Source organism: Dunckerocampus dactyliophorus, chromosome 12, assembly GCF_027744805.1.
Source record: "Dunckerocampus dactyliophorus isolate RoL2022-P2 chromosome 12, RoL_Ddac_1.1, whole genome shotgun sequence".
Taxonomy (NCBI): Eukaryota; Metazoa; Chordata; class Actinopteri; order Syngnathiformes; family Syngnathidae; genus Dunckerocampus; species Dunckerocampus dactyliophorus.
Genome location: NC_072830.1, coordinates 23,373,164 through 23,397,146, shown reverse-complemented (window position 1 = coordinate 23,397,146; position 23,983 = coordinate 23,373,164). Strand labels below are relative to the sequence as shown.

Sequence of the window (23,983 nt, the reverse complement as noted above, 5' to 3'; positions counted from 1 at the left end):
ATGACAAATGCATGTGCTACTAACTACTACTAAAATATTCCATTTATTAATATTGAATTCTACTTTGTGGAAATTCAGTTGTCGGGGTTGGGTCTGGAACCAATTAACGGCAATAAACTGTACCTGTAAAAATGGGAAAATAGAGCAAAAAGGCACGATGTAAGAAGAACAAGCTGAAATGTTGATAATAACACAAAGCTTTGGCTTTAAAGATGTTGTTTTTTTTAGCCTTTTTACAAAATAAAAAACATCTATAAAAAGATCAAAGAGGCCCCCTGCATCCTTTCACTTTTGAATATTTGGACACCCCTGTTTTAAGGCATTTAGCCTTTATGACCGAGCTTATGAGGGACTAGAACGCTGTCCTGTTCCAATAACACTAGACAAGAGAGACCTAAAACACCACATGACAAACTCAGCTGTTTGACACAGAAAAACACTAATTGAGAATGTCTTGGTTATGTCGGAGCACAGGGACAAACAAAGCAGCAGAAGTCAGCTGGGAATTAATTTTCAGCCCATTGGAGGAAGAACTGAAACACAACATGATCCCAATCTTAATAGCTCTCCCAAGTGTGCCGAGTGCACTAATGTAATAGCTTGTGTAGGGTGTAACACTAATGAGATAGTCAGCAAAGTAAAGCACACTGCATAGCAATCACATTTGGATTTCTGACAAATGTAACAACCTGACATTGAAGAGAGAACAGGAGATGTTACAAGCCTCTCATGATGGGGATTACTGGAGAGTGCCTAGAAGGGCTGACTATGCCCACACACACACACACACACACACACACACACACACGGGTCTAAGATGAAAAAGACAGTGACATTCTATGTCTGCGGCTCAAATTTCATCTTGTGTACACTGCGAGATGATGTGGCTGTGTACCAACAGGGCCAGGGAGTTCTACAAAACCACAGCAAAGCCCAACATGCAGCAAGTGCCAATGTTCCCAAATGTCCAAGAGCCCAATAAGGAGTCTAACTGGATGTTTACAGTACCAGGCCACTCTCTCATTCTCTGTGTTGTCACTTATTATCATTGGTGACCTCAGGGATGGGGGGACAGCGCCACCTGCTGCTCACAACTGCGGGATCTGGATTGATCTGTGAATTTGACTGTTTGGTGAATATGGCCTTTACTCAATTCAGTTTCTGTCCAAGTTTATCAACATGGAAATAAACACAGTGGCCCAGACACAAAATTAACCAGGGGTGTCAAACTTATGCCATGGAGGGCCGAGACACTGCAGGTTTTCTTTCCAGCCGATCATTAGAGCAGGTGATTTTAATGATCAACACCTTCAAATTGAGGGAAGGAGCTCATCACTTAAATCACCTGCTGAAGAAACTGGTTGGAGAGAAAACCTGCAGCGTCTCGGCCCTCCAGGGCACGAGTTTGACACATGTGAACTAGACTGTCTTACTGCGCCCGACCTCAGCAGCAATGGCACGCTGCAAGAGGCCTTGCTTATGCAGCTCGACAATCCGACCACGTTCAAAAAGAGAAAGCTTCTTAGCTTTAGCCATCAGGAGGGTATGACAGTGTGAATGCCTGACAGAAAATGAAATTTTGGAGCAGATATAGGCTGTTAGGCTGGTCTTAAACGTTTGATCAGGTGATAAACAACATATTTCAGTTTTTTTTTTTGTTTAAATTTGTTTAAAGTTCCAAATGTTTTACCTTCACTAAGCCTGAAAAAGTGGAATGTTGTATTTTTGTGGTGGCATTATGATTCTGGGGGGCAGACGTCATAGTGACTGAAATGGTGAAAATATCAAATTGGCTGCTTTGAACCAACAAAGGTAGTTGTGGCCAAAGACAGTATGTACGCCAGCGGGAATGGGAATGAACATGCCAGTGACAGGTGACAGCAGGGTGCTATTGCTGACAACCTTTTCTTCTGTCAGAGTAAGTAGCAAGATAGAATATGCCTTGCAGCAAAGTAGCATGCCAAGTTGAGGTGCACTCAAAAAGACTTCTAGCATCTCTGCAGGAACACAAATATTTTTATACAATAGCAAAAAGCCAGGAGACGCTGAGTTCCCCTGTACTTACACTTCCTACCCTTCCTGCGCTATTCAGTAAAGCCCCTTTATCTGACACAGAATTCCTGTAGGAAAGTTGCTAAAGCTGTTTCTCACATTGTTTTTTTCCCCCTTTCAAAAGGTGGAATGGGTGCAACAATGGACGGCTCATGCCGAGTATGGAGAAGTGAGGTTCCGCTGGATGACTTAAAAACTATCAATGGAATGCCTTTCTGTTAATCTCAATAAATGGTCCTTCATCAGGTTGTGTACATCTATTTTTGGGTTGTTATCACCCATAACTGGTGGAGCCTTTGGTCCCAGTGATACTCCTGTGCACCCTGCCTGCCCAGTGTGATCACCTGCCAGCACGCAATCTGTCCCACGCTCATTTAAGCAACATTTTCAGCAGGACTCGCATGCAATGACCTGTAATCTTTAATGTTATGCTTCTCTGACTGCTTTCAACCGCACTGCATCATTAGCAGAAGCATGCACAGAATGTCATATGGCACTCTTTTGCACATGCATGTTTCCAGTGAATTTTGAGCAAATTTGCACTCAACTCATACAATATGAAACACTAAAATATGACTTAAGAAGCAGAATGAGTTCAGGAAGAGCGTTTTACCTACTGGACTGATTTATTGTATTTAAAAAGGTATAACGTGTATCCAATGCTAACAATAATAATTCCACAAGTGGAGCAGAGAACAGGGACCACCCTGGAAATAAAGGTAAAACCAGACAAAACAAAAAAAAGGACCATGTGCTGGGGGGTAACCTCCATTTGCTCTGGGCAAAGGAAGTGAGTGGTCGGTTCAGTGGCCTTTCCCAATACCAGCCATTCTAAGATCCGTATTAAAGCAACACAAAACCACCTTGTGTGATGTTTGGCTCCAGCTCCAGTCTTATCACAACGTGACTGAAGTCTAAAAATCAGAGACTCGGATATGCTGAAACAGTGTTTGCATTGTGCCTTGAGCAGATTCAATATGAGCAATTACATCATTGTCTGGAATGAGCTTCCTGCCTTGCACAAGGTGCCAAGTTGAGTGGAAACAAACATGAAGTAGCTAAATTATTCGCACATTCATTACTTTTTGAGAAGGAGATTAAGAAAGTGCAGTCAGCAGTCCCTAGGGCAGGCAAAGCTGGAGGTTTATGGTTCATTAGACTAAAAGAATAAAAGTTTCCACCTTAAAGTTGTTTTTAAACAGTTGGAGTTGAATGCCTTAACACATGCGGGGACCAAAAATCTGCTCTGGAACAAGGAGGATGAAGATTGGAGAGATTGCTGAGCAGCCGCCATTATGCTCTGTCAAGGTGCATTTGAGCAAGGCACCCAAGACATGAAAGTCATTGTTTTACATGTGTCAAAAATATACATTTTTTAATGAGCATATCAATTACTCATGGTTTTTCGCCATTCACTGGTGGTCCTGGACATAAATCCCCAGGCTCTACCATAATAGAGTTTGTCTCAGACCAACTCCACAAAGCAGGCTTAAAAATATATGTGTCTATGCTTGATGTTATGTTACAGTAAAACTTTACACCAGAACCATGCCGTAAAATCTTTACTTCACATGTTGATGAGTCAACTGGGGCCGATTCGCCCACATTCAGCCGAGAAAGTCTGTCCTACATGTGGTTAAAAAAAGAGCTTTCTCTGACATCAGTCTGAAATCCACCTTCAGACTATTCCTTTTCAAATAAAATAGTCATAAATGTCTTATAGGAAACCTCTGTCTCTCAGAAGCAACCTGTGCACTCAATCCAATACATAAGTTTGTTATCAGCCACAAAGAGAATCTCATAGCCAAAATGTTCATACTGACAAAGCCCAGACATTTACAATCTACATGGGAGAAACGACTGGTCACAGTCATGAATAAAATTGATGCAAGCAATGCTCCATTTGTTCCATCACATAAAAACTGAGAAAAGTCAGTGAAGATATAATTCCGGTTTTCAAGATGCAGAGACAACACCACCTCTGCTGTGTTTAGGTAACTACAATGTGTGGAGGTCGTTCAATACTGTATCTGATCCCACACTTACACAAAGTGTGTTTGGCAGAGTCCATTTAAGGCTTGCCCATTAAAATTATGCCATAAACAGCAATGTGTGTACCGAGAGCCTCTTTTTCGATCAACTCCCTCACTTGTTTGTGCCACTTTTGCCACTATTACGCTGGACAAGTGCAAAGTTACAGTGTATGTGTAAAAAGGAGACAGGAGACACATGGACAAAACTCATTAAAGTGACATACAAAATAGTTTGTTCCCGGTAAGGCTTACTAAAAGCACTTTTAGACTGTCTAAATACTACCATCAAGACTACACATTGGGAGATATAATTAAAATTGTGGAAAAAATAGTACCTTGAAAGTGGACTAAAGACAAGCAAAGCCTGAATGAAGAGCATCAAATGACTATGTATTGCATATGGATTACATCAACAGGACTCACACCTTAAGTGAATGAGGTGTCATAAGGAAACAGCATAGGATGCCGTGCAGTGTGACGTTCCACCCTGGGTTCACAAATGGTGTTTTTCTGGTTTGATCTATGCATAGAAAGGGCGGCCAAGAAGTGCAAAACATCTTAACAACCAACGTTTTATTTTCATTTGCTACATTCATTATGTCTGATGCGGAAGATCAACTTGTTTTCAACAATTTTATGTTTTCATGCAACACAACATGCACACTCACATTTAGAGCTCATGGTTATTATAAACATGCACCATTATTGGCTTCCATTCCTGTCAATCTGGGCTTTGGTACATTCCCTTTCTGGTCTGTGTGATTGTCATTTCTTTCATCTTTTGGTAGCATGTTTCCTAAAATGCTCATTTGTTCCAGGTTTTGTTAATGTGTTTTCTGAAATATAAAATTTGTTTCATCTTTGGTTAATTTGCTGTCTGAAATGTTAATTTTGGTTTCTGAAAGATTAAAGTGTTTCACAGTTTAAGTGTTTTGCACTTCTCGGCCACTGCAAGATATACTCACCTAATCTGATATTCACCTAATCTGATGGACTCTTTAATGTGAGGAAATGACTATATGCGATAGATGGCAACTCTGCATCAACAAGAACGTTAATGCTAGCAATATACCACATGTTGCAGTGTCAACATTTTACTTAGGTTACAGGAAGAAGCAGTTGTATACAACCATGTTCACCAGGAACATCTGAGCACTACATACCAGACAGTAATGTAATACAAAGTACTGTATGTCGCTGCTGCTGCTGCTGCTAGTAAGACACTGATAGCTTTAAAGCTGTTGCATCACAACACTTTTTCTGTTTGTTGTAGAAAGTGGGTGGGCATGTCTACATGAACTGAACACACAGCATGCAAGTTGAAACTGTTGATATGCGCACCTATTCTGCTATTTGGTTTGGTTTGGTTTAGTTTAGTTTATTTGAACATGAAGGTTACAAATGAAGGTGCTATTTGGTCTGCATATGTAGTTTTACTGCCTTTTGGATCTATGCTTTATTTTATGCGCTTCTCCCTTTTGTGCATTTTGGTTTCATTCACCAGACCTTACTCATCTTTCAGCAATGGCAATGCCAAATACTGAGAAAGGATCTTTCAAACTCGGGCAGTGTGCCTCGGCTTGATGATATGTATGTTTCATAGTCTTACATGATGCTTAGCCGGTGAGAGTAGCACCTTGGCTACCCATAACAGTGATGTGACAAGAAGTATGTGGGTGAAGGACAAGCCAAAGAGCATTTACAATCACAAGCAAATGAGAGAAGACTAGGAGATATATTACATGACAATGTTTTTCCCCTTTGGCATCCTCTGCAAGCATGACCCCAAAAGGACAAAAATGATTGCCTTGCATGAAGAACACCCATAACGTGCACATTCCAGAGTTTCATTCAGCCCTCCAGTTACAAAGTTAAATATGGCTATACAGTAATCGTCAGTAAGTGTGTTTATGTGTTTAGGCCAGTCTGCTGATAAAGCTGCACAATAGAAACCACAGCAGGTAAATCTAAAGCTGGCCTCTTAGATGTTTTTGACCATTGTAGTTGTGCCTGGAGGTCTGCCTCTGGATTGGCAGACCGGGATGATGGTCCCCCTTTGGTGGGTGTGTTCCAACTCTCGTGGGATCATACTCCTCAGCCTTCCTGGTAAGGTCTATTCAGGGGTTCTGGAGAGGAGGATCTACCGGTCGTTCTACGTTCCCACCCTCACCTATGGTCATAAGTTTGGGTAGTGACCGAAAAGACAAGATCGCGGGTACATGCGGCCGAAATGACCCGTGACACGTTGGAGAGACTATGTCTCAACTGGCCTGGAAACGACTCGGGATCGGCCGGGAGGAGCTGGACGATGTGGCCGGGGAGAGAGAAGTCTAGGCTCCCCTGATGCTGCCACCGCGACTCGACCTCAGATAAGCGGTGGAAGATGGAAGGATGGATTTATCAAATACCATAGCAGATATAGGCAATAAAAAGATGAGCGGGAATGAAACACGAAAAGTAACATGATTAAAAGTGCTAGAAGTGTCCGCACATATTGTAACATAACTCATCAACTATACAATGTCACTTTTGTTTATACAGCAACATACTGAAAATGATAACCCATAAAACTGGTTCAGTCAAACTGGTTTTCGTACTTTTGGTTTTTGACGGAAATTTTTGCCAAAATTTTACCTCAGTTTTCGTATACTGTCTCGATTTTCGTACAATATATTCCGCCTAATAAGCTGGTCCGTTTGCCCTGTACTGTATCATTCTGCGGAATCGAGTGCGCAAACAAAGCCCTCTACGCCTTGCTGACTCACTGTGCGTGCATTTTAAATGAGTGCAACTACTAAATAAATAGATAATGAATTATGAAAAAAATGCTTGGTTGTATGGATACTGCTTTGGTTGGCATACAAACAAGGTGTGTGGAGAAAAGTGGCATTTAATGCTTGAACTTTTGGTGAGATAGTAAGTTCTCCGTAATAAATTAGTCAAATAATGTCTCCCCTTTTATAATACAAATCGGTGTAGTATATTCTATGCATATATATACTGTGTGTATATATATATATATATATCTCTATATCTATATATCTATATCTATATCTATATCTATATCTATATATATATCTATATCTATCTATCTATCTATCTATCTATCTATCTATCTATCACTGGAAAGTCTGATTAGTCACTTATGTTGAATAAGCAACACAGATAAACGTGTGGGTAGCCAGAGAATATTGTAGGTGATTTTGGCACATTATTTGGCAGTGTTAGACACACTTTTAGCTGTGTCAAATGCACCATCCATATAAGTTGTACCTTGTTGCAGAGCTAGAATGCCAATTTGTATAATTAAAAGGGGACAAAGTACACCTGTAGGCTCTGTAAAGAGTCCGTCTTACCTTCATGGTCATTGATAGGTACCTGTACAACATCTGTCATACAAATAACACAATCATTGCCCTATAACGCTTGACAATACTGTCCTCTCAACTGAAGCCTCTTTACAAGTCAGGATAACTAAAGACACAATACAAGTGAGAGCACAGAGCGAGCAAAATTAATAATATGAATGCATAGTGGTAGGGAAGGAGCGCGTAGGTCGTCATGTCACAATGCAGACACTAAAGAGGACTGAAAGTTTGCATAAATGAACTGAAATGTTAAAAATGCACACTTCCACAGAGCTACTTTTCCTACTTATTTTCCTTCCACCATATTGGAGCAAGAATTTGATTGCTGACCTTAGTCTGAATTCTCAGGCTAAATCTAATAATAGCCCACACTCTAGCAAGCGGAAGACTCCCAAGTCAGCAGTCGGTGCTTGTTCACCAGGGTCCCCTTTAGTTTGGCCCAACATGGACAACATTGTTGATTAGAAAGAAAAACAAGACTCACTAACAGAGTTATCAACCTGCTACAGTAGTTTCAGTGACAATATTACAGTTTAGTTGCATCCTGGCAAAAAAATGACAATTGCCATTTAATTCCCATGCTTCTGACATCACAACTGCATGCTTTCAAAATGATATAACCAAGCATTCTAGGTTTGCCTCTCATGGCGATGCTGCAGAGAGAGGGGCGCCCCTGCTGGCACAAGGCCCAGGGAGATCGGGCAGCAAAACAAGAGAGACGGGTGAGAGAGAGGAGGGCTATACAACACTGCGACTGCTCATTCAGACCAGTGACACAAGGCTTTTGTCCCCATGACCATAAAAAACCCCAACACTTGTCAAGAAAATATTAACATAAGATAGTTGGAAATAAGTTCAAACTTTCCTTCATTTTGCAAAAAAAAAAAAAAAAAAAAAAAAAAAAAAAAAAAAAAAAAAAAACAAGACGCTTTTAGCCCAATCGTGTTATAGCTTTATCCCCTTTCTATTAGATGGGCAGTGGGATGAGTCCACGTGTCCAGTGGGAAGCAGTAAAACAGAGGGCCACCTGCTGTAAATACCAAGTTTCCTGTGTTTTTGTCAAAAAGTTTCATGAAAAGAAACCTAAAGAAAAAGAAATGAATACCTTACAAGGCATCTGAAAAAGAGCTGTCACAGTAGATCAAGCCGTAAAGTGCTACAACTATCAGATGTTTTTCCAACTCGTCGTCCTTATGACTGGGAGTCTAAAGGATACAGGAAGGGGATTTCGAATAGTAAAAATAAGGAAGTCATTAGCTGCTTATGGCACTTAAGTACTAGAGGTGGCTCCATAAAGAAGTCAGTAATGAGCAACCATGCTCTGTGCACACTTATTTGGAGGTTTGCTATGCGTACAGACTACACATATGCACGCAAAATAAAGCAGACACCTGTAATTAAAACGATACCACACACACACACACACACACACACACACACACACACACACACAGCAACAGCTAATGAGTATGTGATTTTCTGAAACACACAGGACCTTAAACACAGCAATTTGGTTTGGGTTGTATCTTAAGTAGTATCATTGCTTTGCAGTTGAATTGAAAGCAGCTGCCTCTTGGAGAGTTTGGGGTGGGTGGGGGGGCACAACCAGTCGTAAGCTAAGTTGGATCCAAGTCCGAGCCACACTTGTGGGTAGTTATCATTAGTTAATATGTTGTGCATACACTGTGTGAAATAAGTTTCCAGACCCATTTTTAAAGGGATAGTTCGTATTTTCTGACACGAAGTTGTATGACATCCCCATCAGCAGTGTACTACATTGGCTTACCAGTGGCTTACCCGCTAATTGGTCCCGCAAGTCCAGTTCTGGTCGGATTTCCGTGATGAGGAACGTAGTTCTGCTTGTTGCTGGGACGTTTAATCATGTTGGTCGTGCACCCTCCTTTGCATGATATCATTGTGTTGCAAATGTTGTACTGAGCCAACCTTTCATTTTTATGAAACCGCTTTCTCTTCGTTGGTGTTCATCGCTATTTCTTCCGATGGGCGAAGTGGGCATCGAAACTACGACTCCAAATAAAAACATTTGAATCACAATGTTAGTCCCAGTTCTCATCAATGCTTAAGACTCTATACCCAACCTTATTGTTCTATGTGATATATGGTATCTATTACATTGGAAAAGTGCAGAGCTACAGTGTACATGTATATCGCTTCGCATTCTGTCCGAGAATGATTTTTAAATCGATTTTTTTTGCCTAGTGAAATGTTGTGCGCTCAGAGTAGCCAGGAACAGCAAATAGTTCAGAAGACTGTTGAGCTGTAAACATTGCAATAGACTGACTACATTGTTACGTGAACATACAATATGGGTGCTTATTGGTGAATTTACTTTTAATCTGTCATACTTGAATTGGATAAGAATTATAAATGAAACTATTTTTAGCCTAGGTTTTCTTTAGGGAATTGAGGGTGGAGACCCACGTATAGAAAGAGAATCCCGGTGTGGCTTTAGCTCTCGGAAAAAGGATGAGGTCAATGTACGCCACAGGTATGTAACCGTGTTTTTGTGGACATGAAAGAAAGCAACGCTGAAACCCAAGGGAGTGATCCATGTAAGTGTGATAGACTATTTCAGACAGACCATGGAACACCATAAAGGAGACACCAGCGAAGGCCAGGGGGAGAAGAAAAACAACACACACCGGAGAGAAGGTAGGGCTCAAAGACGGCGTGCTCTAGTGCGGCCGGAGCCACATGCTCTGCTTTGATCCTTCAATGAGACCCATATGTTGTGGCTTGGAATTCTCACAGAAGCACATTTTGGAGGCTTCCTTCCTTAACTAGTGCACTCACATCTCCTTTTTCTAACACTTTTCAAAGGATTTACTAGACTACAGAAGAGAATGACCACAAACCAACACAAATCATCCAGATTATGTAAATCAATGCAAAACAGGGTTTTACAATAAAATTACAGGTAAATTATATATAGAAATTGGGATATGAACCTGCCACAAAAGTTACTGTTTTGGTGTAAAAAAAAAAAAAAAAAAAAAAAAAACTTTTTTAAAATAAATGAAATAATAAAAAAAATTCTCGGGCATCTCTTATATCTAACGGATATAAAAGAGACTAGATGCTTGTTTGTGTCTCCCACTTGTTGCCAACTCTCTTTATTAATCATCATCATCATGACACCGCATGCCAATATGCTCTAAATTACCCATTACCTACAAGTGCTTAAATTTGACACCGCCGGAGTGCTTGCTTTGTCTGCGAGTCAGCTGACAATGCCGACAGTGTGAATACAACAAGATGGTAAGGTGAGCCATCCTAACTAATTGCACCTATACACTGTATAAAAAGAAACCGGGTGACTGGGTTCACCCATATTCATTGCTTTTAATACTCACAGATCTCAGATGAAGATATGATGTCAATTTGTTCTGTCTTATCAACTGGGCGAGAAATGTAAGGGATGGTTTGTGCTCTGGGGAAATAAACATCTTTCACTACATCTCCACCATCTCTTCCTGCTCTTCCTCTAGGCTTGCCTGGCATTTCCTCCGACTGTCCTGCGGCATCATGGGAGCATCTGGACATCATTTCTTAAGGGAGTGAAAGGTTGAGAAGCTGACGACCAAGCTAGTTCTGAACACTGTTATTTTACCATTTTGCATTAGCACACAACAGTGATTTTTTAATGCAAAATTCAAGTCAATAAATAGTTAATACTTTGTGCCCAGACTTTAATATAATATTAAAAAGTCATCTAGTCTTCTGACCTATATTAAGCGTGAGTAAGGTTGATGCATGGAGCTTCATTGCAGGAGTAAAAGTCATGCAAATTAAGGTGGTTCCCAATTACATACAATATGTACAGTGTATCCAATATCACAAAGTCAATTTAGGTCTGTACCAAACTGGGCATGCTTCCTTACATTGGGTTGTTTTAGTGAGGCAGTAGTCTATTTTAACAATTTCTATACCCACAAACATTCAGTTCCAAGATATGGAAATTACACATACATTATACAGTTTTGCAAAAACTCAGTACTTTTCCACTGCAGTACTAACGCTCCATTTACTGTCTGTTGCTGATGAAAATGTCTATCCATCTTACAGCATCAACTCCACGTGCCAGACGGAAATACTCAAGGAAAACTGAAAGCGGTTAGAGGTCAGGAATGAAATTCCACTGTAAATATATCCCCTAAATACGCGAACACTGTAGACATGAACAGTGGGTGTGAAGTAAAATAAAACAAAAAATTGCTAGAGGTGTCAATTTCAGTGTCAGTGTGATTAAAGACATGAAGTCAGTTGTACCACTACGTTAGTGAAGAAAAAAAAGCTCCTCGGCTGGAGAGATGCATGAGGAGGGCTTTGTTCTTTCTAGTCATCATGGTGGTCAGACTGGGTGGACGAGTTTGAAAGCTGCTATCATGACCTCAGATTGCTTTCTCCTACACTGCAAATTGCCTTCAGTACAAAAGATAATCTGATTCTCTGATGTGGCCAGAGCATTTGGGCTTTGCTAGCAGCGCGACCCGATGGGGGGCCATGGGAACTGGGCTGACATTATTTATAGCGGGTTGGGGGCTTGGCAAGGTCCACATCTATGAGGCTTTGGAGGAATTTGTAAGGTTGCTCTTTGACCAAAACGTCTGCAAAGGGCTGAGGCTGGCCTTTTTTTAATTAGGAATGTTAAAAAAATGATGTGTGGCTTATCTGTGACAAATCACCTTTACATTATGCCCTCATCTTTCTATTTTAAAGTTAAGACAATTCTGAAAGTTAAAATGATACTTGAAAATGCCTGCACGGTAAGTGAAGGGTTTTATGATGTTTTTGCCGTAGCCATGCCAAATTCCAAGACAAAACCTACCAAAATGTATCTTTGTAATGATGTAATGGAAATGAGAAGTGGTGCATGCATGAGGATGCCCCCTCTTTAAACATTCATCCCTCACCATGTGTGTTGTTACAGTGGCAGCGTGTTCATTGAAGTGTTGCGTGCTTGCTCCCTAACCCAATTGTTTGTCCTCTCATCAAACTGTAAAAGCCCACAGGGCCGCCTGTCAGAGCCAGTCCCACAGGCCAAAACCCCATTGCCACTGTCCTCAATGTCTGCATAACTAACTGTGCCTGGGGCACTTACTTGTCAATGAATATGACTTCATCTATGAAGGGGCTTGAAATGCTTATACAAGAAACATTAGAGGAGTGTAGTATGTAAATGATCAGATCACACCCTTCTTTCGACATATCCTAGGTTTAATTCTGGGTGGCGTTCCCTTTATAATAACACGTTGGTTGGTTCAACAGTGCAGTGTCAGTCAAGGTTGATAGGGTGTGGCCTTTCATATCTGCAAATTCTGCTATTCCAGTTTGAAGGATGACTGTGGTTTGACAGTTGCAAATTTGAAAAACAGCACTACGGAGGGAAGCTAGCAAGCTAATAGACAGGCTAATAAAGTCCAAGTATAGCCTGGCATACTCTTTGGATACAGTGGCCAGCTGCAAATGAAGGCCGAGGAAGTTAATGGCTAGTTGAGCAAAAGCCACAGCGGAGCACACCACTCTGAATGTGTGGGTGAGCGAAGAGACGAGTGCTTTCCTTCTCCATGCTTCTCAGTACAAAGCCGGTACTGCCCAGGCGACATGATCACATACTAGATGAATACTACATGGACAAGTGCTTTTGAGGCACACGTACCAATACCCCAGTGCACAAAGCAAGGTGCAGAAAGTTTTTGGAAGATTCCTGACCCAAGACCTATTAAAACACCTTTTGGGATTAACTACAACAGAAATTGTGAATTGCACCCTCTGAGTGACCTCACAACTGTTGTATGGACGCAAATGGATGTAAATGTATGAATGGACAATTCCCGCAGACACACTCCAAAGTCTATTAAAGATTCCAACACCATATCCGTTGATCATACCATGTACAGTACGTGTGTATTTAAGTGATTGCTGTGAGGCATTTTAGCAAATCACAGCCACCCTCTTGCTCAACCACACCCGGAGTCCTGGTTTTCAGCCACAGGGTGTTGGCGCAAGAAAGGGCGCATCAATTATGTCAGGCTGGATTGAATGATTGCATTCAGGGGAAAAAGATGGCACATCTAATGACAGAGCATTTTGTTAGATATATGCAGACTTGGACATCTATTTGTGTAATCAGATGTCAAGCATAGCAAGTGTCAAGCTGTCTTTGGAGTCTTCACCACACAGCATTATGAACTTGTACATCTTAAACCGATTTCAAAAGTCCAGAAAAAGGTAGCATCTTTGTGCTGTTACATATTTCAATTAACAATTTAAAAAGACCAATGGCCATGCCAAGCCACAAATGGGATAGACCTTTTCTAGAACGGCGCCAACAGGGACGTCTCACTTTGAGCAGCCAACCTGTTATTTCTCCACCTCAAACAGGCGCATGCGGCGAGACTCAGAGGTGTGCAAGTCAATAACACTAAAAAGGTTGTGTGTGTCGTGTGTCACTTGGCAGACTCTCATTGAAAGTCTTCAGTGTTGATTTCAGTGCTCCTGGTGTCTTGTAACAGCAATCCATGGTCTGTTTACAGTTTCCTGCGTTCTCTACTTGAATGAGTCATCAGTTCATCACACACTTTCTATTGATTGTAATTGGTGGGAATCTATCCCACATCAGTTGCACTTAGGTAAACAGAAAATGGGCTTTCACTCGAAGCGCTTTTCTACCTTTGAGAATGTTACCTCATTCACCTATAGATGACGCAGCATCAGGAGCAACTGGGGGTTCAGTATCTCGCCAAAGGATACTTCAACATGGTCACGAAAGAACTGGAGGATCAAACTCATCACCATCAGGTCGGGTCGTCTCAGAAACTCTAACCCTACCACCTGAGCCATGCCGCCCCCACAAGATCAGCTACGTGAAGCACTACAATACCAAAATGAATGAAAATATCAGCATTACTTCAACAGACATGTCAACTTCGTCACAAAGTAGTTTTGGCATTTTCCATGTGCCCATGTCACTGTTCTGTATAAATGCCACAGATGTGTAAGGGTTACGCCAATATGCTGCTTCAATTGGTTCTGTGTAAAGGAAAATACATGCCGACTCTACTGCTACGCCTCTGATGCAGCAATTTTGAAGGATCGCCATGTGAAAGAGGTTCGCGTTTGCCAAATCCATTCACCCACCTGTGAAACTACTAGGGTTAGAAAACAAACACACACTCCTTTCATGGCCATCCAGGGGTCAAACACAGCTGTCAAGCTTTGAGATCATGGAAAGGACAAGAGAGGAAGGGCAGATTTGCCACGGGGGTGACAGTCAGCTGTTAACCTCGGGGAAAATGGACATCGACGAACAGCATCACCATCACAAACAGCAATAAACCTCAGTGTCAGAGGATGGTTGAGTTGCTTAATGTGAGCGCCGACCACATGCACACCAACAAGGCAACAACACAAACACCGAAGACGCACCCACAAACAGAATGTCGCCTTGTCTAAAGAAGAACAAGAAAATCTGGGCTCTGACAACACGCCTTTTCTACGTGCAGTCAGCTGAGCACCACAGATGACGTCTAAGCAAAAAATCCCAATTGACACACCGAGAAAATATGGAAGGAAAATACAGGATTTCTCCATAAAACACTAACATGATGTATGTTAGGTCTAAAGATGTGCTGCAGTGATCATATGACACAAAAGTGACCATTCAAACCTTCATGTCATCATTTTTGGTCACCCCAACACCGACCTACTTCCCATCTAGTTGTGGGATCAGCTGGCTTCTTACCTCTTCGTCTGGTCAGCGGTTGAATCATCAGCAAACGCCCAGATGTGAGAACCCATGTCCAGTGGAGTGGGGGCACATGGGAGAGAAAAAAAATAATGTCAACATATTAAACAACAAAATCTTTTGACATAGGGTTATTAGATTCATACTGTCGTCATCTGACACGGGTTTGATTCGGGTCAAGTTGCTCTCACATTTGGGATCTTAACGTACGCCAAAAATGTTATCACGTTCTTCAACTTTGATGAAATTCTGACATTCCCCCTCCCCCCAGTTGCATTCAAAAAACAAGTAACAATTTCATTCAAACGTGATTGTTTTGTGGTACATTTATGGTATAATATTAGTTATCAGAAGTGGGAGAAAGCCAGTGTTTTGCAAATCTCAAGTCTTTAATTCCAAGTCTCAAGTCAGTTCTCAAATACAGTAAAAGACGTGCAAGTCCAAGCCAAGTCTAAAGTCAAGACAAGACAGTTCAAGTCAAGTCTGAAGTGAGAGACTTGAACATTTTTATTCCAATTTTAAGTCCTTTCGAGTCATAAGCACGGTTAAGTGTTTACCAAATAAAATGCCATTTCTAATTTTGTAGTCTCACTCTCCTGGTTTTTCAAAAATATATTAATTAATTAAATCATACAGTTTAGTGGTTGCATACAGCGTATTAGTCAAAACATATGCATATTTAAGCAAATGTGAATTTTTTCCCTAATTTTCAAGCACAAAAATGACTAAAGGAAATAAAATACAAATATAAAACTCATATAAAGACGGATTCAGTGACGATAAAATGTAGTATTAGTATTCAGTAGGTGTCGCCAGTAATACTGTAATGTTTGGCAACATTACCAAACATTACCTGGTAGCACACAAGGCTCATACTTGTTCAAAATAACCCAACATGAATGTATTTTGTCATTTAATATACACTACCTCTTGTTAAACGATGACATTTATGATGTATGATGCTATTCATGTGAACGTGTCAAAAATCGCCATCTTTCACAACACGAAGCAGCACTTGTTATAATGAAATATTGCTTTTTTTCAAGCTATTAAAAACTGCAACATTTACGATGGCACTAGGACTATGATAAATTAGCTGACTTTTATGGGTTTATCATTTTACTTATTTTCTTTTTTTTTAAAAACACAATTTTCCAAATATTCTATATGATTTAGCCCTCTGTTTTTTCGGTTGTTTCTTGGCTTGGCTGTACTGTAAATAACATGGCCATACTTCAATACACTCTAAAGTTTAAAGTAAATAAATATATTGCTGTGATGTATTGTATTTTTATGGTATGAGCTATGCTATGATTTGAAAGTATATTACCTTTCAAAATTTACCAGACATTATTGGATCGCTGATACCAGCCTGAATTGTACTCGGTATTGGATTGGAAAGGAAATCGGTGGTATCGCACATCACTAGTCAAAACAGCTGTTTTTGCACACGCATGGGCAGTAGCGGTAGGTGGTACTGACGACACCGGAACGACAGGCTTTTATTGCAGGTTTGAATTATTTCACAACAGGCACAATAATTCATAGTATATAATTAAAAAAAATATAAAAACACGGGCTACTTGCAACTAAACTCAACGCTGAACCCCCAATGTCACTTCCTGTCCGGCCCTGGAGCACATTCACGTGACGTTATTTACCATCCATCCATCCCATCTTCTTCTACTTATCCACTTCAGCTACCTTAATTTCAGTGTCACATTTTCTAGCCACAGCTATTTTACAAGAGAGGATGTACTTTTGACAAAATGGATGCTAAGCTAGAGTTACGCAAAGCATTAGCTCACAACAGGTATCAGTCCAACTTAGCGTTCTTGATGCTACTTGAGGTGTCAAACAAAGTTAAAAGTTGTCGTTTCTCCGTCTAGTTATTCTCGTATTCACAAGCAATTCATTTTTTGTTTATGACCTTGTAATTTGCGAATGCAAATGATATGATCCTTGGTAGCATGTTGACACATCCCGGTGTTAATCACTGCCACTCTCCAGCAGCCTAGCTCTCACAGAAATGCAATCCACACCCTCGTTGTTTGTTCTTAAACCTGATTGGACGTTAGGTAGATGGCTGTTGTCTGTTGTCTCGCTGGAAATGAAATAATGACGGTCACATTAAATCTCAAGTATTTTCAAGTCGACAGACTAAAGTCGAGTCAAGTCCCGAGCCAGTGAAGTCCAAGTCGAGTTGCAAGTCTTTGATTGTATTGCCAAGTCAAGTCTGAAGTCATCAAAAATGTGACTCAAGTCTGACTTGAGTCCAAGTCACAGGACTTGAGTCCACATCTCTGTTGCTTATAAACAGAAGCAATTTAGAGACAAGTGCATTATTTGGCTGCAACCAGCAGACCTGGGAGTTGGGAAGTTGAGTTACATCCACATAGGCAGGCAACAACATAAGCTCAATACAACACTAGCATGGAAATAGGAGCTCAGAACACTGAGAGAGATGTTCCATTTCCCATTAAAAACAATATATGATTCATTTTCTTCGTAGTTGATCAAAGACAGTCAAATGCTCATTCCTGCAGATATACATACAGTATATTGGGACTAGTTTGCCAGGCTGGAGGTTTGTTTTATTACATGAAAATTCAGGCCTTGCAGAAATATCACCAGACTTACGCCATTTGATGATAGCTGACGCGCAGTGCTTTAGTTACACAGACTGTAGTTACATAAATAATATATGAGCTGTATAATTGCTGCCTTTCTTTAAAACATCCCACAATGCAAACATACTTTCCAATTTAAAAACAAGATCGAATCTTATAACAGAGCTGCAACACACGTGGTGTGCCTGACATTCCTGAGCTGTTCTCCGATGGCAATTTGCTTGACTTGTTCCTTTCTCTAGCGGTCCCTCCCTTGACCTACATGCCAAGACACTCAACCAGCGATGCTGTCAGGCAGCCACAGACGGCATGCAAGGATGGTTCCATCTCAGAATGCCGCTGCTCACTGTGCCACCCATCTATACCGCTCTCCTTCCTTTTCCAGCCGCACTTCATTTTTAAAAATATTCTAGGCGGACGCTAAGAAGAAATGTGATGCTTTATTAATTTAAAAGGCTTCTGGGTTAGATGTTTGATTGCACTACTACGGCCTTGATTGCAAGTGTTTCTTGGCTGGCAGACATAGATAGCCGGTTGATTTGTTTCTCAACTAAATGTCACATTTAATCATCCTAAAAAGCTTGTTTTCTGGGATAGTTCCAGCATTCTCAACACACTCAAAAGCCAGGCTTGTAAAAACTAACATTTGAACATATCACCAAGATGTTAAATCTTAAAAGGGTCAAAAACGATTGACAGAGGGGGAAAGATGGGTGTTGGTCAAACTTGTTCACTAACTGTGTTGCCGCTAGCTAAATTAAAAAGGAAACCAGGTAACATGGCATTAATTGTGCAACTTTTACTCTGACCGCATTTGGATAAATGTATTAACCCCGCGGAAGAAGCAACAGTTCTGCTCCTTGCCTCAAATCAATTCTCCTTTCCACTTCCTGCTCCTGTCTGAGCTGTCTACGAACTCGGGCACTCGCGAGCCTAGACTCACTCGCCAATGCCGGCATGAGGGAGCTGACAAGTGAATCGTGAACAAATTTCTCGAGTGATGCAGATGCTACATTGAGCGCAGAATCGGACGTGGATATCACCACTACATTGGATGTGGCAAGGGGGAACGGGGAAGATGCCTTTCACAGGTAAGGCTGGAAAAAAAAACTTTTGATTGTATTTGGCTATCATAAAATCATTTTATGAACAGAATTGATTGACTTTGTGGCGTAATGTAGATTATGGTAAGATCAGCCTCCTTGGTTGGTCCATTTTCTTGAAAGGCAATCTGCCACATCAAAGCGTATGACTGCAACGGGCCAACAATCTCAATAAGGTGTTTGCTTAGTGGGTATATATGTCTATAGGAGTATCCGTGTGAGTTTTAATTTTTTTTGAGCATGCATGCTGTGACACCCGACTCAAGTGAACCGAGTACTCGATTCACATTAGTGAGGGAGTCATAAACGCTTGAGTCAGTAAGAGGAATCGAGTTTCCCATCACTACAGCAAGTACTGAAACACTGAACAGTTGGACATGTGCATTCAAAGGTTTCGAGGAAGTCAAATTAAGTTCTTCTGCAAAGCTTACAGTGTATATCAGCTTCATCTTGAAATTGCAATCAAAAACCCAATACCCATAACTTTTTGTGAGTAATGTCTACCCCTCTCATGTAACTAGAATGCCTCTCTATACCAACGTAAACTACAACTCCATGAATAAAAATATTGTTAAATGAATATCTCTGTCACTGTCGATCGAGTGCTATTATATTTGCAAATGTAGATGTTTTTGATACAGAAGACTGTAAAAGATGACTAAACTGATGAATAGCTCCAGAAAGAACACATCTATGCCCACTCTCTGAATTAAAGCTCTGTTCATCTCCCACATTTACCTCCATGCAACCACCACCTCCCTCCGCTTTGGACGACATTTCAGTGTGCCTCTGGCCGCCTCTGCATCATGAGACTTCTGTTCTCCAAACAACTTTACCCGCCCAGATGGAGAGCCCATGACACCAGGCAGAGAGCTAACAGAGTTTTCCAATTTGTTAAGACGCAGTTGATTGTACTTTTGTGCAGTCTAAATTATTTGATGACATCTTTGCCTTCAATTTAAAATGGGAAGCAACATGGAATGATTATTCCTACCGGCTGAGAAAAAGACACCACCTGGATAAACTAAGAAAATAGGTATGTGTGGAATGTGACATGGGACTCTTCCATCAGCCCAATATTGACCATTTAAGGCACATGTCCAATTACATACCATAAATAAGGGGTGTCCAAAGTGCGGCCCGGAGGCCATTGGCGTCCCGCAGATTGTTTTCTTACTGTCCAGAGGCACATTGTATAGAGACAATTAAATTTGAAATGTTGATACTAACAACTAATAATAAAACAAAGCATTGTCGTTAAATATACATGAAGTTTGTATTTTTTAGCCTTTTTTCAACATTTTTAAAATACATAAAAATACGAAAGTGGCCCTCCGCATCCTTGGATTTTCAGTATGCGGCCCTCAGTGGAAAAAGGTTTGGAAATCCCTGCCATAAATGCTCCATAACCCCTCCATTCAATTAACCTTTTATAGTCGCCGGGGTGGTGGTCTACAAAAGCAAATACTTGGCAGGATCTCTAGGTCAAAAAAGGTTTTGATGTTGTTTTTTTTTAAATTAACTAACTCCTTAAGATGGCAGTAGCTGCATTTGAAGTACCGTGAGTGGTCAGTATTAAAAAATATGTGCTTGAGTTAAGCCGTTGCAATTTATGGTACTTAGACGTTTTGACAAGTACCAATCCAAAAGGGCATTTTTGTTTCAAATGAATGCAGCTGCCTGTTACTTTATCTACTTCTGCACGCAAACGGCAAACTCATGCACTTTACACTTGCAGTACTGTTGTTTACAGTGAAGTCATGAGTGCTATTAATGCAGGCAACATTGGTTCTGGTCCTTTATTATGCAATATAGAGTAATTGGTAATAAATGACCGTGTGGTCCAAGAGAGCTACATTTTCCTTCCCAACTCATCATGCACCCCAAATCATTATTCAAGTTTTTAAAAAATGAGGTTTAAAATGTCAGAAATCTCCACCGCTCTCCAATTACCATCGTCTTTGTAGTTCAGGCAAATAAACGCCCCGGCTAAAATCAGAGTGTTTATGGTACACATATAATGCATGCATCAGTCTAAAAAGTAAAATAAACACTGTGGTTGAAGATGTCATAGTTGGCTACTGGCATGACGGACAGGGACTCTTACATGGGTAGGGGAGGGGTGAGTCAGCAGCTGATGCCTATCATTAGGCTTGTTGCAACTCTGACATCATAATTGTAAAAAAAAAACATGACAACTACTCCAACTTCTACTACTACTACTACTACTACTACTACTGTATCTTTTTCTTCTGAAATTAGCAACCCCAAAATGTGTTCACTGCTGTATTTCTATTGCCATCGTATTGATTGGTACGTTTAAGTTGTTTTGGCTTTCAGTTCTTGTCATAAACGACTGTCTGTTGTGTTCCGTATCGTTTGTTAATTTCCACATCCACATTAATTCACATCTATGTGCCAATGTTACAGCAATATATTGGCCATTTCTGTAAGATAAGGTCCTTGGGAGGAACCACCAGATGAAACAGTTAGAGGAAGCCTGGTCTACTTCAGACCGCAATTCCAGTGGGAATATTTAGGATGTGCAAGAAGAGACTTTAGACAGCGGTCAGCTCTTTTACAAGACAATGCAATCATTTATTGCAACTATAGATGGAAATAAATGTGTCTTAAAGCAATGATGATTGATCAGTGAATGCATGCCATATATATGCAGCTGCATACTGAATTAGTGTTTGACAGATGTAGACAGTATTTTGACAGCAAAGTTAACACATTTGAGTGAAGACAAGTCACGTCATTCGGTGCCTGCTTGTACCAATAAAAGGGGGTCAAATCAAGTGGAAATCTCTTATTGTACGCAGCTGAAAGCTTCTTAAGTGTACAAATAACACATCTGCTTGTGTTCAGATTACTGCAGACTAAACAAGCATGCACAGTATTCCACACATGCCAATGCAGTCTTCTTTTTTCCCCCCCTCGGTATTCTTGCTGTAGAAACAGTTTAGTGTGGTACTACTCTTGCATAACTGCAGGAGGATTAAAGAAAAAACTGCCATGTTTTTTTTTAAAGGATTTACTAATGAGGCCGGTGAGAGGCTGCAAACACCTGAATGTAGTGTTGACACTCAATTTACTCTAGTAACGTTTTTACTCCGGCACCATGATGACACCATTGAAAGGGAACCTTAACATATGAGACAGGACTTGATACGAGTCAGAACTTACCGTGGTTGAACATCGCCGATCGAAGGCGATTGCGGCTGGACGAATATTCCATCTCGCCAACTTTCACTTCACGTCAGCGGTCGCAACCCTCTTCGTCTTCTTCTTCTTCGTCTCCCTCTGTTTCTTCTTCTTCGTCGTCGGTGTTTCCCTCTCAGCTAGAAGCCGTAATGGAGGTTGACAGTTGTCGTGTCCGACCAGACAAACCCGTCGTTTTCCCGTGTCACTGTGTTGTGTGTTTAAATGAGTAGATGTGCGCGCGTGTGTGCGTGTGTGTGTGTGTGTGTGTGTGTGTGTGTCTCGGCTGATGACGTCACAAGGCAGGCTCTTGCCGCAGCTGCGTCGGAATGAAAACAATCGCACGTGCGTAAGACGCTAGAGGAGTCACGTGAACAAGCAAACAACCATTTACCGGCGGAAACCAGCAATAACGTTATTTGTTAAATGATAACTGTAACGCATTGAAAGGGTTTATTGGCAAATTGTTCACATTTTTAATTACGTATTTTATAGAATTGTGAATGTGGATGCTGACACATGCTATGGCTAATATGAAATGCTACACATTGCCACGAATTAAGGCCGGTCTCCAACAGGCAGCTCAGCGCGAGCAATACCTCACCAAAAGGGTCAAGAATATGTGTATAAACTGTTTTTATCACTGTTAATTCAGGATTGTGTTGGCTGTTTTTATGCCCAGTCACCACAGAATAAGAGGAAAAAAACGAGCATAAAGTGCAATTAAATGTTGGCAGTCATACACATGAAACACAAGTGGCTTACCCGTCTTTTCATTTTGTAAAAGTAGCGTGTGAATCACAATTTACACAACGTTTTAATACAATTTCCTCAGTGGAGAATGGCATAGTTTTGACGTGGAAAAATTTAACAAACAAGCAGTTTACAACTCTACTTGTATATATATATTTAAGTAAACTTCAACTAAAGAAACAAAAAAACAAACTTTCAAAAAAGTTTGAAAACCCCAATTGAACAAAACCTTACACTCAAAACACATATAAATGTAATTGTGCCCATAGAACATGCAGTTCGCCATAGCAAGACAGATTTTCTATTTCGTTGGACACACCCCAACAAATCACCTATCACTGGAATATCTGCAAATGTTACGAGAATTTTGTTTTCAACCCACAGAAACATCAAAAGTAAAACATATTCCTTTTCGATACATTTTATACACATTTTGGTCATATCAATCACAAGTCACCTGCCTGCAACAAACTGTACCGCGGCTGAGTTTGAATAACATTTGAAATAGTGACATCTTGTGGTAGAAGTACTTCATGACCACTGTGTTGCAAAATCTAATGAGAATCCAATACTAGAGCTGTATTAAAGTTAATGTATTATTCATGTGATTGTATTTTGTAGAACTGTAATGCCTTACACCAGGGGTGTCCAAACTTCGGCCCGGGGGGCATGTACAGCCTGCAGCTCATTTTTTATTGGCCCACGGCACATTCTAAAAAATAAATTTAAGAAACCCAGCAAGAATGGGGAAAAAAGAGCGAAAAGGTGAAATAATAGGTGCCAATAATATGCTTTGTCACCTATAACACAAAATATAACACAAAGGTTTGCCTTTACATACATTTTAAACAACTTAATTTATTTTTTTAGCCTTTTAACAAAAAATGTATGCTGACTTTTCCATATGCAGCCCTTGGTGGAAAGTCTGGCCACCCTTGCCTTACACTGATTAGTAATGTTAAATAGCTCTAATAAATAAATTAAGCACAGCCACAATAAAGGTGGTCCTCGCTGTATGTACGAGTTCCGTTCCTAGACTCCGATGTACAGTAAGTCGAGTTTTGGTGTTAAG

The 23,983-nt window shown here is 40.6% G+C and overlaps 1 protein-coding gene across 1 annotated transcript in view; it reads right to left on the bottom strand.

Moving 5' to 3' along the window:
* septin4b (septin 4b) overlaps positions 1-22,431 on the bottom strand; it is a 38,254-nt gene extending 15,823 nt beyond the window's left edge. The window contains exons 1-2 of the mRNA XM_054793535.1: positions 22,144-22,431; positions 15,144-15,226 (exon numbers count right to left, since the gene is read on the bottom strand). Coding sequence (XP_054649510.1) covers positions 15,144-15,149 — 6 coding nt within the window. The 5' untranslated portion in view covers positions 15,150-15,226; positions 22,144-22,431. The remainder of the gene's footprint in view (positions 1-15,143; positions 15,227-22,143) is intronic.
* Positions 22,432-23,983: the final 1,552 nt, after the last annotated feature.